The sequence below is a fragment of the Penicillium canariense genome (assembly GCF_028826845.1).
Source record: "Penicillium canariense strain IBT 26290 chromosome Unknown utg000004l_segment0_segment0, whole genome shotgun sequence".
In the NCBI taxonomy this organism is placed as follows: Eukaryota; Fungi; Ascomycota; class Eurotiomycetes; order Eurotiales; family Aspergillaceae; genus Penicillium; species Penicillium canariense.
Window position 1 is genome coordinate 91,803 of NW_026622731.1, and position 14,016 is coordinate 105,818.

Below are 14,016 nucleotides of genomic sequence, written 5' to 3' on the forward strand. Positions count from 1 at the left end.
CCCGCAGCGAGATCAGATAGCTTACTAAGGCCCTGGATATGGACGTGGTTTTTGTGACTTCTATCCCATATATAGATGGAGGTAAGATCCAGCGGGCGTGGCTGATGCAGCTGGATTCTTCACAAGATTAGTTGGCTTAGATTTTTCTCTCTATATAGTGAGAATGTTATTAGTTCATGTTGAATATAATAGGTTACACAAAGGTGCTATAGGTGTTTTGAACTCTCTAGGACGGAATACGTGGGAGACTTGATGTTGCCCTACAAGTCCCTCCCATCTGTACAGACATTCTGCGCGATCCCCACGAATCGATAAATTCTTGATATTGTCCTCTGTCGTAACGCGACAGAAAAGTGCTACACAACAAACTGTTCAATTGTTTCACATGCATGTTTTATCCCCGAGGCACTAGGTTACAACCAACTTCCGCCGTTCGAGATACATACCATGCAGGGCAGTTCGGTAGCATCCTGATTCGGATCACAATGCGCCAGTTGAAACGATATCTCCAAGGCTAAGTACCCCACTGTACTATTTGTCACACCGCGTATATAATATCCCTTCATATCCCTTGCATATAAGGTGAAGGGGAAAATAACTTATCTAACGGTGAAACCCAGAGATATACAGGGCATGTGAACCCGCTATCACCACCCTCGCATTCCTCCACAAACCCCCAAAACCCCAGTCAAGAAAAAAAGGGAGAAAAATATGGACTGGTTCCCACCCCCGGCACCCGCCACCTACCAGCCATATGCACATATAGCCGACCTCGCACAACTAGGCCAGGGCCTCGGCTGGGGCATCAATTATGCCCTAATGGCCTACATATCACACCGGGACCAAACATATGGGATGTCGGTGCTCCCCTTGTGCTGCAACTTCGCCTGGGAGATCACATACGCGGTGGTCTACCCGCCACATAACCCGATCGAGCGCTTCAACGTCACACTATACCTCGTCCTGAATGTGTTTATCATGGCCGGGGCTGTGCGATTTGCGCCTCGTGAGTGGGCCCATGCGCCCTTTGTGCAGCGCAACCTCTTTCGTATCTTCACCAGTGCGACGCTGATCTTCTTGCTGGCGCATATTGCCTTGGCCAAGACGGTAGGCGTAGGCCGCGCCGCGAATTGGGGTGCCTTTTTCTGCCTGGACTTTTTGGTGGCGGGGGCTTGGTGTCAGTTGCTTGGGAGGGGGAGTTCCCGTGGCGCGAGTTATGGAATTTGGTATTTTTTCCGACATCGGGAGGGTACGCGTGTGTTTTGGGTGTCAAGCTAATATTATACTATGCAGGGCGTCCCGCTTCATTGGCTCCTATGTCTCGGCTATCTCGGTCGAGTTGCGGCGAATGCACTGGCCAGAGGCGTTTGGGTGGCTGGAATGGCCGATGGTGAGGTGGCATATGGTGGTATGTGTTTTGTTGGATGTGGGATATGTTTTGATGCTACGGCATGTGAAGAAGAAAGAGCAGAAGGCGCGGAAGGAATCGTAGCTGTGCTTTTTGGATGGAGGATATGCTCTGGGCCTTGGTGAGAAGGGTAGGATGATACTATACTGTAGGTTGATTTTTTCAACACCTAAGTCTTGATGCAATTTATTCTCGTAATATACGAATTAGACAACATGCCAGTCTGCTGGCACACAACGCTCGCCAGTTTAGGCTAATCTGAGGCGAATCTCTCTTGTGTATCTATACCAACCATTTCTTGGCCCAATCCATCACAGAAAATGCTAACTTATACTATCGATGCTTTCACCATCTAAATATAAGCAAACCCCTACAGAGGAATCTCCTCTTTCCGCCTCTGAATTTGAAGTTTCAACATCGGGTTGACATGCGAGAACAGTCCGATGATCTGGAACCCAGGCTGCTCTGGGTCCACTAAGCGCCAATTATACTTTAACAGCAGATGACACAGAACTATCTTGGACTCGTTCACAGCAAAGAAGCGACCGGGACAGGCATGACTGCCGTGGCCAAATCCCACATGATCCGGACTGGTGGTTACCATGTAAGCCTTGCTCTCTTTCCCCGGCGTCTCCCGCCATTTGACGAATCGGTACCCGTTGTACTGATCTGGATTGTCATACAGCTCGCTATCCTCCCACATATGGGAGGATGATATAGCGACCGGGGTGCCTCGGGGAATATGGGTCCCGTCTTTCAACGTGACATCCTCTGTTGCAACACGTCGCATCGTAACTGGACCCGTCAGTCAACAGGGGACACAAGATAAGTATACAATACTCAAGGGGAAGGGGCACCGACTGATCATATTTGGTGCTAACCGCTGTGTTTCCTTCATGACACTATCCAGCAGCTTGAGTTTATGGAAACTCGTCTTCTGCCAGCCGTAATCCCGAATCACGGAGATTATTTCCTCGCGCAGCGGCGGAATGAGGTCAGGATGGCGACAGAGGTCGACCAGCACCTTCCCCACCAGATCACTTGTGGTATGGATGGCCGCAAATGACAAACCTAGCTGGGACACCACGGGGTCGTAATTCGGGCCCGCCGCTATGTCCTCCACGTAGTCGAGTAGCAAAAAGTCGCCCATCGCGTGCTGGCCGGCTGCTACAGCGGCAGCCCGGGCCTGGCGGCGTTTGAGGATGACTGGCATCAGCAGCTCACTTGCCCGGGTGAAATATGCACGCTGTCCTCGACATCCCGGCAACACCCAGTGTACGATCCGGTGGCACCAGCGCGGCCACGCTTGCAGTGCCTGGATGGCATGGAAGGAATGCTCAACATATCCAATGGCGGTGTCGATCCAGCGTTGGTCACGACAGATTCCTGTTCCTAGAAAGATGCGAGCGGAGATCTGGGCAATGATTTGGACCATGGTGGAGTTCAGAGTGATATCGTGCCAGTCTGTCCGTTCAGCCTCGCGGTGTCAGCCAGCCTGTTTATTTGGAAGGATACGTGATCGGGGGATGCCCTCACCCTCGTCGTCTGTCCAATGCTTTTGAATAGCCAGTGCAGTCTCCTCACGTATCGTAGTAGTCAGCTGTGCTTAATTGCGCGACCAAATTAGCCAAGATCAGAACACCGTGAAAAATTTAGCAGCAGAAAACTTACGCAGGGCCCTAGTCAGTCTTAAGACCACATCATGAACCAGCTTGCCGTGAGTTGATCCGTTCGAAAATGGCTGAAACCCAGGTAATTTGGTACACCAATCCTGTCAAAAAAAAATAATTTCAGTACCTCCATAGTTAATCGGAAGATCGAAGCCTACCAGTTCAAGCGACTTCGTATGACTGAATCGCGGGTCGTTTCTCAGCTCGTCCGTGTATTCGCCGGGAAGAACCAGACGCCTCTCCTCGCTCGGTCATGATATGGAACATCTTCGCCTACAACAGTCATGAGCACCTACAGTCTCAAGCGAATCAACCCACGATGGACCTAAAATCAGTGTAAATACCTTGGCCTGACATTCCTTCAACACCTCCGCGCCAGATGTCAGGAATCTGATCTTCGAATTCATGAAAGAGAACTCCCCAGGTTTCCGATCATGAAAGAACGGGATCGTGCTGGGTGGCTGTAGCCACCAGAGAGACAGGGCGTATGTCGCCAGCATGCTGAAAACCCATATCCCGTAGTTGTTCAAGATCTCGTGAACGGCCAGAGCCGTGGGCATCGCAGTGAAGTCGAGCATGGCCAGGGTGTGTTGCTACTTGGAGGATGCTTCGACAGAGTATAATAAGCTCTGCTCGAAACTCGCTCACCGCAGATCACTCAAGGAATACATTCTTTCCCATGCGGTACGGCCCGGATGATTGCAAATCCATGCTGTCTAGGGAACAAGCAAGGGGCGGGAGCAATAGACGGTGAAGTACTTCGTACATATTCCACATACCAGAGAACCATTCTCAATCTGAACCAATTGTCTGCAATACATTGTGCGAGGGATAGAATGACTCCCACCTGCAGTTCGATACGTTTTCTCGTTGTTTTTTTGGGAATGATGATGACTTCTTCCAAGCACGCGTAGGGGTTACGGCCTGGAACTGACCGGCTGTATCGAATCAAGGTGGCTATCGATGCTAGCATCTAACCCCTTCGTCCCACGATACGAGATTTTATTCGTTGTATTAACTCGGGCGAAGTAGACTCAGGATGCTGAATACCGAGTTAACTGCAATTTTCTCGGGAAATGGGGGCCCGTTCCTGACACTCTCCTTGATCGGCAGCGTTTTATATATCTTCTTCCATCTTCTGTCGGTTGAGCGTGGGAAATTTTCTTCCATTAATGACCGTCAAGGCTTGAGGTGTTCTACCCGAACTCCAGACAACTTTGCCTGTCAGGCAGTGGATCTGATCAAATTGGGTTTCCCAAAGGTACCAGAGCAGAGACCCAATGTGCACCCTGAAATAATGCTGACCCAACGCGTGGCATAGTATAAAAACGCCTTCAATCTCTTCACTGATATCGGCCACATCTTGATTCGGGGCCTCAGCATGCACAAATGAGCTGCGGAACGATGACCGCCTCAGTCTGCAGAAGTTCACGTCTCGCGTAAACCGCTCTCCCTCGGTCCCCGTCAATGACGACGCTAAAATTCAACCCTAGAAATTCCACTCGCATATTGCCGGGTGCGAACCATTCCATGTCGCCACCGTGGAGGCCGAGTTGATGTTCAACTCCATTAAACAGCCCTTGAAACAGGCATTGGGTCGGTCGTCATCCCTCGCTAATCCTTATGTACGTATACCGTACAGGCGGCTGACTAGATTGCGGAGTTTAGAAATCCTTGTGAAGCCTCTGTGCACTGAGACGACGAATGCTTTGATGACGCATTGGCCCTCGAACTCCGGTAACCACCTTCCCTCTTCGGCCTGTGACTAGTCAACTCCTAACTAGTATCGCGCAGAATGGCAGGATACCGAGCTCAAACCCAGCATTTTGCAAATATTCGCGCAACTATCCTCCAGAGTCTTAACCGGCGGCGACCTCTGCCGCCACATAGACTGGCACCGCATCCTAATCACCTACACCATCAACGTATACGAAGCGACGCAGACGCTGACACGCTGGCCCAAGGTACTCCGTCCGTTGGTCGCACCCTTCGCCCCAGCCTGGCAGACGCTCAATGCGCAAATAAACGAAACAGAGAACCTGCATCTGCCGGTAATCAAGCGCCAGCGCGCGGAGCGAGAGAGGGAGAAAGCCTCCACGAACTCTACCTCCAACATCACAGACTGTGTCCCCGACGCGATCGGCTGGATGGAAGATGGCGCCCCAGGCCGGCCCTTCAACTCTAGAAACGCGCATCTTCTACTCTCCTTCGCAGTCATTCACTCAACAGCAGACATGCTAACCCAAGTACTCTACGACATCAGTAGCCAACCCGATCTCCTCGCCGACCTGCGACAGGAGATCATCTCCATAATCCCGACGCACGGATGGACGCCCGCAACACTGTACAACCTCAAACTGATGGACAGCGTGCTCAAAGAGAGCCAGTGTCTCAAGCCGACGCGGATAATCTCGATGGGCAGACTCGCGGAGGAGACAGTACGGCTGCACGACGGACTCACGATCCCCAAAGGCACGGCGTTTATGGTGTCCAGCCATGCGAGGTGGGATGAGGGTGAGTACACGGATCTGCGACAGTTCGACGGGTATCGGTTCCTACGCACGCGCGAGCGTCCCGGTCAAGAGAATAATCACCAGCTTGTGGCGGTGGCGACGAGTCATATGGGGTTTGGGTATGGGAAGCATGTTTGTCCCGGACGGTTCTTTGCGGCGAATGAGGTCAAAATTGCGCTTGGCCATATGTTGTTGAAGTATGATTTCCGCGCGGTTGGCGATGGGGACGGGGCAATTGTGGTTAGTCTAGGGTTTAACTTGTTTACGAATCCAATGGGGGAAACTGCGTTGCGGAGACGGCAGGAGGAGATTTGCCGAGATGTTTAACTGCAGTTGGTCGGGTGATGTTCATTTTGAAGAGGGAAGATTGGGAAAGGAGGAAAGGGACGTTATGTTGTTTTACCTACTATCTATTGAGGAGGGAACTTGAGGGGAGAACCCGACCCTGTCTATATGCCTGCGAACCAAATAGGCCACTGGGGGTCGTAGAATATAGGAGAGGAGAATATATAGGTAGAGGCAGTTAAGTGAAGCGAAAGGTGTTTATCCTGCGAGAGCACTTGAGGGAACCATTTGAAGTCTTATATATTTCAAAGTCCCAAGTGATTCGATAGACCGCTCGAGCCTTCATTTAGCGCTCGCGAGTACCTAGCGGAGAGTGTCCATTATGGACGATATCATAATATTGGTCTCTAGGATGTGGAGAAACTGGACATTCACATGCATCCATTCTTATAACTCCTTGTGGCTGGTGTGGCTGCAATGCGCGCCAGAAAACATCATTACGCAACGCATGGAGTGGATTGTAATTAACGAAATATTACAGGTTATTGGCTATGCATGGCGGTCCTACAGTGTATCTATATACGTGCTACTTCTCACTAATCATCCTTCCTGTCTCAACTTCTCCCACTCCTCGAAACTAAACAGTAGGAAGACCAAAAATGATGAAAGGTGACTCCATCTTTCCACCAGGGACTAAGATCCTGGTAACTGGTGCCAATGGATACATTGCCTCTCACGTCATCTCCATCTTGCTGGACCTCGGATTGCATGTTCGCGGGACGGTTCGCACGTCAAAGCCCTGGTTGGAGGCGTATTTCCAACGCCCCGACAAGCCGGATATCTTCGAGACAGTTGTGGTACCGGATCTAGTGGCCCCCGATGCTCTGGATCTGGTGCTAGAAGGGATATCGGGCATCGTGCATCTAGTAAGGACAGATATACCCTCCCCGGCGGACGAACTGGGTCGTGTTCTGATATGAAAGTTTCATAGGCCAACCACATGTCCTTCACGGCTAACCCGCACGCCATCTCCCGGGCCCAAGACATGAATGTGAATATCCTGGAAACGGCGAAGAATCACAAGACTGTGCGGCGGGTTGTGCTAACCTCGTCCTCGTGCGCTGCGTTCTACCCTACGGTGAACGGGTTGGCTACGGTGGATCATGGTTTGTCGCCACCACCGCTCTTCTCCCTCTGTTGCTGAGAGCTCTTTCAGATTCGTGGAATGAATACGCCGTGCAGACCGCATTACATCAGTCCTGCCCTCCCGAGATGCTGGCTTTCATTGTGCACGGGGCATGCAAAGTGCAGGCTGAGCGAGAGTCATGGAAGTGGATGGAGCAAAATCACCACCCGTTTGTCCTGAACACGGTTCTCCCCTACTGGACGGTTGGAATGACCCCCTGGCCTACGCGTGTTTGTCTGCTAATCGGCGTCTCCTTGCAGCTGGGGAAAATCCTGCACCCCCAAATCGGCGGATCGAGTATGAGCTGGATGAAGGGCATTCTTCAGGGTGACACTTCAGCGTTTCAACTTCCCCCTCGTAAGCCTTCCTACGCAGTCCCACGCACACCATGATCTTGACGCTGATTCTGATTATTTTATAGAGTGGTTTGTCGATGTCGAAGACGTGGCACGCCTCCATGTGGTTGCTCTCCTTAGTGACCAGGTACAGGCTGAGAGACTGTTTGCCTTTGCCTCGCCCTTCACCTGGGCCGACATTGTTCACCTGCTGCGAAAACTGCAGCCAGACAACCCGCTCATCCCGGCGCCTCCCAAGAACGCCGAACGTATCTGGAACAATATTCCGCCCGTGGCCCGAGCGGAGGGTCTTCTGCAGGATGCGTTCGGGAGAGCAGGATGGACGTCTCTGGAGGAAAGTCTGGCAGCCGGAGTGCGAAGCTTGGCATAATTTGATCACAGATCTGATCGGGGACAGCAGTATTGATGCCCAACTGCTGTTGAGATACGAGTATAGCGCTCTAATAGGCCACCTGGCCCTTACTTCGTGTCATGTAGGACTGGTCATACAACTTCTGGACCAGATGCATGATGATTCCCCCAGCTGGCAGTGAGAGTTTTAAACCTTTTTGAAGAAACTCGAGTCCATGTCTCCTACGCTATTCATTGTTCATTCATTACCTCACCTTCTCCTCCACGGCTTATGACCTATCGTAGGCTATAGCGGGCAGATCACGGTTGACATTATGTCGTGGAAAGCCATCACACCCGGTGTCTACGAAAGACCCCTCGGGGACTTAGAGAAGAGTATGCTGCCTGCGGCACTGATTCACGCGCGCGAGGTATATTCTCGCGAGCCAAATCTAGTCCACACGGTGGTCGACTTCTCCATCCCATGCGAGGGCCCGCAGGTGGCAGTCGCTCTGCGTGAAGGCTGGAAAGCGCTGCGATTGTTGAAGTCTCCTGATATCGCCACCACCTATCAGAACCGCCAACCGGAAGGAGTGAAGCAATATCGGGCCGTCACAGCTGAGGAACTGGAGGCCTGGGCACAGCAGACCTTGCTAGAACTCCCCCCGGGCCAGACTGTTCACTCGGCCATTGCGAACATGCGCCTGCTGCCGGACTGGTTGCCCTTTTGTTATCTGCTACCCAAGGACCGCGCGGGGGATGGTGTTTTCCACGGGCAACTGATCTTGTGCATTAGTCACTGGCGCACCGAGGCCACGGGTTGTCTCCAGCTGCTCCACCACCTCCTGCGCTTCACGACAGACCTGCTTCCCGGTGCCGAGAGTTCGACGTACAACAGCCTCGCGCAACATGTCCCTGGCAGTGAAGTGAACCTGCTGTCCCCCTCGCTGGAGGAAGTGGTCATGCCGGGGGAACGTCCAACCAGCTCGGACGCCCAGCAGAGGGTCGACGCCGACTATGCGCGGTTCTATGCCGCCCAACCCTCGATCAACTTCGCCTCCCTGACCCCCTTGCGCGGGATTCCCTCGCACATACGGCTGCACCAACGCATCTACACGCAGCAGACTACCAACCAGCTCCTCGCCCGCTGCAAGGCCCATGCAATCACGGTGAGCGCCGCCATCCACACCGCCTACCTGGCTGCTGTATGGCAGCTCGCCGACCCCTCGACCCGTTCGCGGTCATACGCAGGAATGATGCCGGCCCAAATCCGGAGTCGCCTGGCCCCAACGTCGGCCTTGCACGACCAGGGCGCCTGGTCCCCCGCGCAGCAACTGCTCATCACCCTTAAGGCCCCAAGCAAGGACAGCAACAACCCAGCGCAGTTTGTGGCCCGGGCCCAGACCGTACGCCAGCAATATCAGCGAGTCCGTGAGCCCGACTGGCTGTACGCGGATCAGCGTGCCATCACCGCCGCTCGTGTCCACTACTTTGCGTCCAGCGGCGGCGACACCAGCGTCATGCCGTGGTTCAGCAGCCTCGGCCCGCTAGACCAGGGTCTATTCCCGGCCGTGATCGGGGCCTTCCGTATCCACAATTTCGCCTGCTGGTCGGATTTCCTCTCGGCCGGCATCACGCTCATGGTCTGGACGCACGATGGAATGCTGAGCCTCCAGGCGTTCTGGAATGCGGCCTTTCACGCGGATGATCAGATCCGGCAGACCTTGGATGTCGTGGAGGGCGTGCTGGGTGATGGACTGGGGGGAGGCTGGCCGCGCAGGCGGTCCACTGGGTTGATTGTTAGCTCCTGCCGACCGTGTACAAAGTCGATGCATAGGTAGTCCTGATCACAACCACTCCACGATGTAGAACGAACCAAGCAAAGAACCTACCACACCTGCACTCGTGCGCCCGGTCAAGACTCTGTAAACTGTTCACTCGATCCGTCAGGATGACAGGGAACCCCCGCCTCCCTTTGCCTGGCAAATATTTTCCGATAAGAACTTGGAAAGGAATTCCCCCTCGTAGTGGCTCAGTAAAGCAGTGGAAACCAGTTATCAACATGACGCCACGACTGGCGAGGTATATTGCGCCCACATGCCAGAGAATGCACAGCACAAGTCCGCAGCTCCTCGCATACTGCCCCTGTCTACCGCATTCCCGGACACGTCTGATTCTATCATATTAACAACCAACAACCAACAGGTGCGGGATACAGACCTATTCATCCATCTGTCATCTTTCCAAGGCGGGTCCAACCGTATGCTCGGTTTGTCTTCATTCACCGCACTATGGCCATTCCCGTTCCCACGACGACGGCAAAGCCTGAAGCAGAGGACTTCCCGCCCGATGTCCCGGTAGCCCATCTTCACACTATCGACCTCGGTAAGCTCCAAGCCGGCGACGCAGCGGAGGCGCAACAGCTCTTCGAGGCGAGTCGAACGACGGGCGCATTCTACCTCGATCTGCGCTCGGAAGAGTCAGATATTCTTCCGGTCCTGGAGGACATTGGCTTGGTGTCGAAGGAGCTTTTCGGGCTCCCGCTTGAGGAGAAATGCGCATACGACGTGGATAAGCTGACGAGTCGGAAGTGTAACGGGTATGACTCCATCCATCCATCCATCCCTCTAAACACTGTCACTGAGGCAATGACCCTAGATACAAGCCTGTAGGGCGGAACTATGGTGGACTCGCGGGGCAACGCGATGGATTTGAGACCTATGTGGTAATAACCCATCATCCACGATCTTACCCTGGGGTTTCCTTCAACTTCTCCTAACAAACAGATCCACAGATCCCTAAAAATGGCATCCTGGGTCTAAACAACCAAGCCGATTTTCCCCGTCCCCCAGTAATCACTGCAGCGCTCCCAACCCTACACGCCCTCACGACCGCCATCAATAGCGCAGCGCAGACCATAACTCACCATCTCTCGCAAACCCTCGCCCTGCCCCCAGCCCACAACCTCAAGTACAAGCACCAGATAACCACCCCCTCCCAGGATATCATCCGGCTGCTAAAATACCAGCCGCAGCCAGCGTCAAAGCAAATCCTCATTCCGCACGCAGCGCACACTGACATGGGGTCACTGACGTTTCTCTTCACGTGCCAACCCGGGCTACAGATCCAATGTCCCGGGGAAGGTGAAGAGAAAGGGGACTGGGAATGGGTGCGACCGCCACGCGAGGGCCACGCCATTGTCAACCTGGGCGATAGTCTCTCACTGCTGACGAACGGGGTGCTACGGTCTTGCGTGCACCGTGTCGGGCAGTTACCGAACCGGGCCATGCCGACGCGGTATTCCTTTGCGTACATGGTGCGGCCGGCGGATCATATAGTCATGGTTGCACCACGAACGGAGCGGATTCCGGCGACAGAGCCAGGGGTGCCAGTACTAACATGCGAGGAGTGGATTGAGCGGAAGTATTCGGTTCTGAGGTTGAAGGAGAGGCCGCTGGGGTTGGAGTGGATGATGACTGGGCAGCAGCAGTGCGGGGCCCAGAATGTGTAATTATGAAACTATCGGATTAGTGGCGTATGTCCAGGAGTAAATCATCCTCTAGTTAATATAAGGTAGTAACTCTAACGAAACTACCTTTTTGCTGTAAACCGACTCTTGAAGTGCGCCAAGGCCATAATTGGTCCACAAACTTCTTGATTAGGTCTAGCCCTGAACCGCTGCCCCGACCCATAATTACAGTCGCTATACCAATCCATTTCCACAGCCCCTTTACCGCCTAGCAAAGGTACCGCCTACCGAATCTGCCATAAACGCGTAGCAAGATCAATATCTATAATAAACATCATGTCCCAGCATTTTGATACTATATAGCCTAGTATGCACGCTAGACGAATAATATCAAGCCGAACTAATTCAGATGAACAAGAATGATTCATTTGGCAGTAATCGGGGGGAGCGCTCTTCAAAGCAACCCCTGCTGCACGTGTCGTCTATACTGTACTGTATACCGGCGGATTATACATATGTTTTAGCCTGGTTTTTCCTTTTTTTTGTTGTTGTTGGGGGGGGGGGGTTTGACAGAGCTGGGGCACACTGGGATACGGGAAATGCACGTACCACGGAGCGCGGTGGGCGGAAGTGGCCCGGGGAGTGGGAATGTGGTGATGCCATGCGCACCTCTGCCTGTAGCAGTGTCTTTTTCAACAGGCATGTTTCTGGAATTTTTGAATTTAAAAGGCCCATGGTGGTCTAATAGCGGTTTTCGATTTTGGGCTACCCGTATGTGGCGCGCGACTTACAAATCTTTGTGATACCGTGGCGAAGTTCCGCACCGACTTGACTTTGCTGGCCCGTGAAGTTGGACTTACCACCCCTGCCTTCTCCACTGCCACCCCAAAGCCCAAAAGCGGCGACACACTATTAAGAGTATGTCCAACTTTCCTTTGTGCTCCTTCCGTAGCACTGAGTCTCGGGCAGTCCGCTCGGATACAGCTAGATGGACACTATTTCACCACTTGATCTGTAATGTCGTGGACGGCAAGTCTTGGCGGGCAGACATCTATCCTGTGTGTATATAGGTGCATATGTCCCTAACAGCTTGATTTCTCAAAAAGAAATTTTCGAGAATTGGAGAAGAACAACTAATCACTATTTAGACTCTGCCCTTGCCGAGCCATCGAGGTAGTATCTTGGCTGGCATTACTATAATCAACGAATCCAAATTTGATGTACAGTGAGGCGCCATCCTTACTAGCACTAACATACGTCCCTAGTCCCTCATCATCGGCCATATCGCATCCCCATTGAACAAGCATAGAAGCAGCCCCTTGCCGTTGATAATCTGGATGCGTAGCGACCATATCCAAAACTTTACCCCATGTCATGGTTAGTACTCCACCCGGCCCAGAAACAAGAGGGTAAAACATACAGATGTGTCTTAGGTCACCCATAACCCGCTTTCTGTTGCTCTCACCTCTACTCGCGAAAGCTTCGCAAAGCTCCTTGGGCATATCGTCATGCCATGGTGGATAGCGCGGTCCACGTTCTTCGGGCGAGGACGAATCCCATTTTGCATAGGCAGCTATTCGAGGTTGGCCATTGGCATCTTTCGATCCTGGGTCAACAACTTTTAGATAAACCTGGAAAGGTCTCTGGAGTAAATCTTGATATATGGCATCTTCCAGCCACTGTCGCACACCAGGGGTATTAGGAAATAAGCGTCGTGAGTCAGGGTCCGAAAATGCCGCGAACCAAAGGTCCATGAGGGAGGAGCTATCCTCAATGGTGACGAGATCTAGCCTCAGTGGACTCGAAACTGCCATTGAGAAAAGGGAAGATAAATAATATTATCGGGTAGGAAGGTGTCACAGCAAGCTGATACTGTGTTGCCTATACATGCAAGACGAATAAGATCAAGCGGAGCCAATTCAGATGAATAAGTTTGATTGATTGAAGAAGATCTCAGGGGTGCTGTTGAAAATAACCCCCTCTGACATGTGTCAGCACATGAAGGGATAACTTACCGCTAGCAACTGATTCGTTGCTGATGGGTCCACATTCGTTTAGCATTTCTTATGTAATTAGTCTACGGGATAGCAAAGAGAGCCTTGCTGTAGCTGAGTAACGGAGACACAGCGAATAGCGGTGTGTCTCAGGGGCTATTTTAGCAGGGCTGTTGCCCCCTGTTTTTCTGTTGAATCAATCAATCTTATGCATCCCAATTAATTCCGCTTGATGTCATTCGTCTCTCTGCATACTAGGCTATACAGTATCAGCTTGCTGTGACAGTTATGAGCCCGATAGCCCGTTGATATTACCAAGAAAGACACGCATCAATTCGCCTGGATCTTTCTGTCAACGTGAGCTTCCTAAATTAGCCCTATATAGCCACCCAGCGGTAGTTCAACCAATACCGAAGGACTGCAGGTCCCGCTCGAAGACCCTACAAAACAGCCTGATTTATATGCGAAAATGACGTCTTTCGAGATAACTCAAGCGTCATACGGAAACCCCTACGACTAACGGCTCCGGTCGGAGGCTCAGTAGCGAGTCTGGATCAGCTATATCGAGTTAGCCGCGATAGCCCTAAAGGTATAGGGATATCTCGACCCTGATATTAAAGATAAAGATATTAGGAAGCTACCCGTTAAGCTAAGAGATACCTTTCCCCGACCAGACGAGATCAAAGCTAGTGTAACTAATGCGATAGAGCTAGATAATGCCGACTATACTAGATACACCCGCCTTATTACCCTATTCGAAAAGGAGAGAGCGTTTTGCTATGCTATCTATAAGAGCCTAGCCGAT

General features: G+C 52.2%; 6 protein-coding genes across 6 annotated transcripts; 5 read left to right on the forward strand and 1 right to left on the reverse strand.

Moving 5' to 3' along the window:
• Window positions 1-711: 711 nt before the first annotated feature.
• N7482_006372 (uncharacterized protein) lies at window positions 712-1,492 on the forward strand (the record flags this gene model as incomplete). Its single annotated transcript, XM_056688497.1, has 2 exons — window positions 712-1,226; window positions 1,294-1,492. The coding sequence occupies 2 exons, from the start codon at window positions 712-714 to the stop codon at window positions 1,490-1,492; spliced, it is 714 nt and encodes a 237-aa protein (XP_056540926.1).
• A 286-nt stretch (window positions 1,493-1,778) lies between these two features.
• Window positions 1,779-3,656, reverse strand: N7482_006373 (cytochrome P450; the record flags this gene model as incomplete). Its single annotated transcript, XM_056688498.1, has 6 exons — window positions 1,779-2,203; window positions 2,270-2,872; window positions 2,945-3,013; window positions 3,080-3,179; window positions 3,237-3,320; window positions 3,375-3,656. The coding sequence occupies 6 exons, from the start codon at window positions 3,654-3,656 to the stop codon at window positions 1,779-1,781; spliced, it is 1,563 nt and encodes a 520-aa protein (XP_056540927.1).
• An 889-nt stretch (window positions 3,657-4,545) lies between these two features.
• On the forward strand, window positions 4,546-5,918 carry N7482_006374 (cytochrome P450; the record flags this gene model as incomplete). The annotated part of the gene is made up of 3 exons (XM_056688499.1): window positions 4,546-4,594; window positions 4,747-4,815; window positions 4,873-5,918. The coding sequence occupies 3 exons, from the start codon at window positions 4,546-4,548 to the stop codon at window positions 5,916-5,918; spliced, it is 1,164 nt and encodes a 387-aa protein (XP_056540928.1).
• Window positions 5,919-6,535: 617 nt separating this feature from the next.
• N7482_006375 (NAD dependent epimerase/dehydratase) lies at window positions 6,536-7,788 on the forward strand (the record flags this gene model as incomplete). The annotated part of the gene is made up of 4 exons (XM_056688500.1): window positions 6,536-6,802; window positions 6,868-7,042; window positions 7,093-7,419; window positions 7,484-7,788. The coding sequence occupies 4 exons, from the start codon at window positions 6,536-6,538 to the stop codon at window positions 7,786-7,788; spliced, it is 1,074 nt and encodes a 357-aa protein (XP_056540929.1).
• A 295-nt stretch (window positions 7,789-8,083) lies between these two features.
• N7482_006376 (uncharacterized protein) lies at window positions 8,084-9,589 on the forward strand (the record flags this gene model as incomplete). The annotated part of the gene is made up of 1 exon (XM_056688501.1): window positions 8,084-9,589. One exon carries the CDS (start codon window positions 8,084-8,086, stop codon window positions 9,587-9,589), a length of 1,506 nt encoding a protein of 501 aa, XP_056540930.1.
• A 450-nt stretch (window positions 9,590-10,039) lies between these two features.
• Window positions 10,040-11,259, forward strand: N7482_006377 (Clavaminate synthase-like protein; the record flags this gene model as incomplete). Its single annotated transcript, XM_056688502.1, has 3 exons — window positions 10,040-10,347; window positions 10,407-10,473; window positions 10,543-11,259. 3 exons carry the CDS (start codon window positions 10,040-10,042, stop codon window positions 11,257-11,259), a joined length of 1,092 nt encoding a protein of 363 aa, XP_056540931.1.
• Between the last annotated feature and the right edge of the window lie 2,757 nt (window positions 11,260-14,016).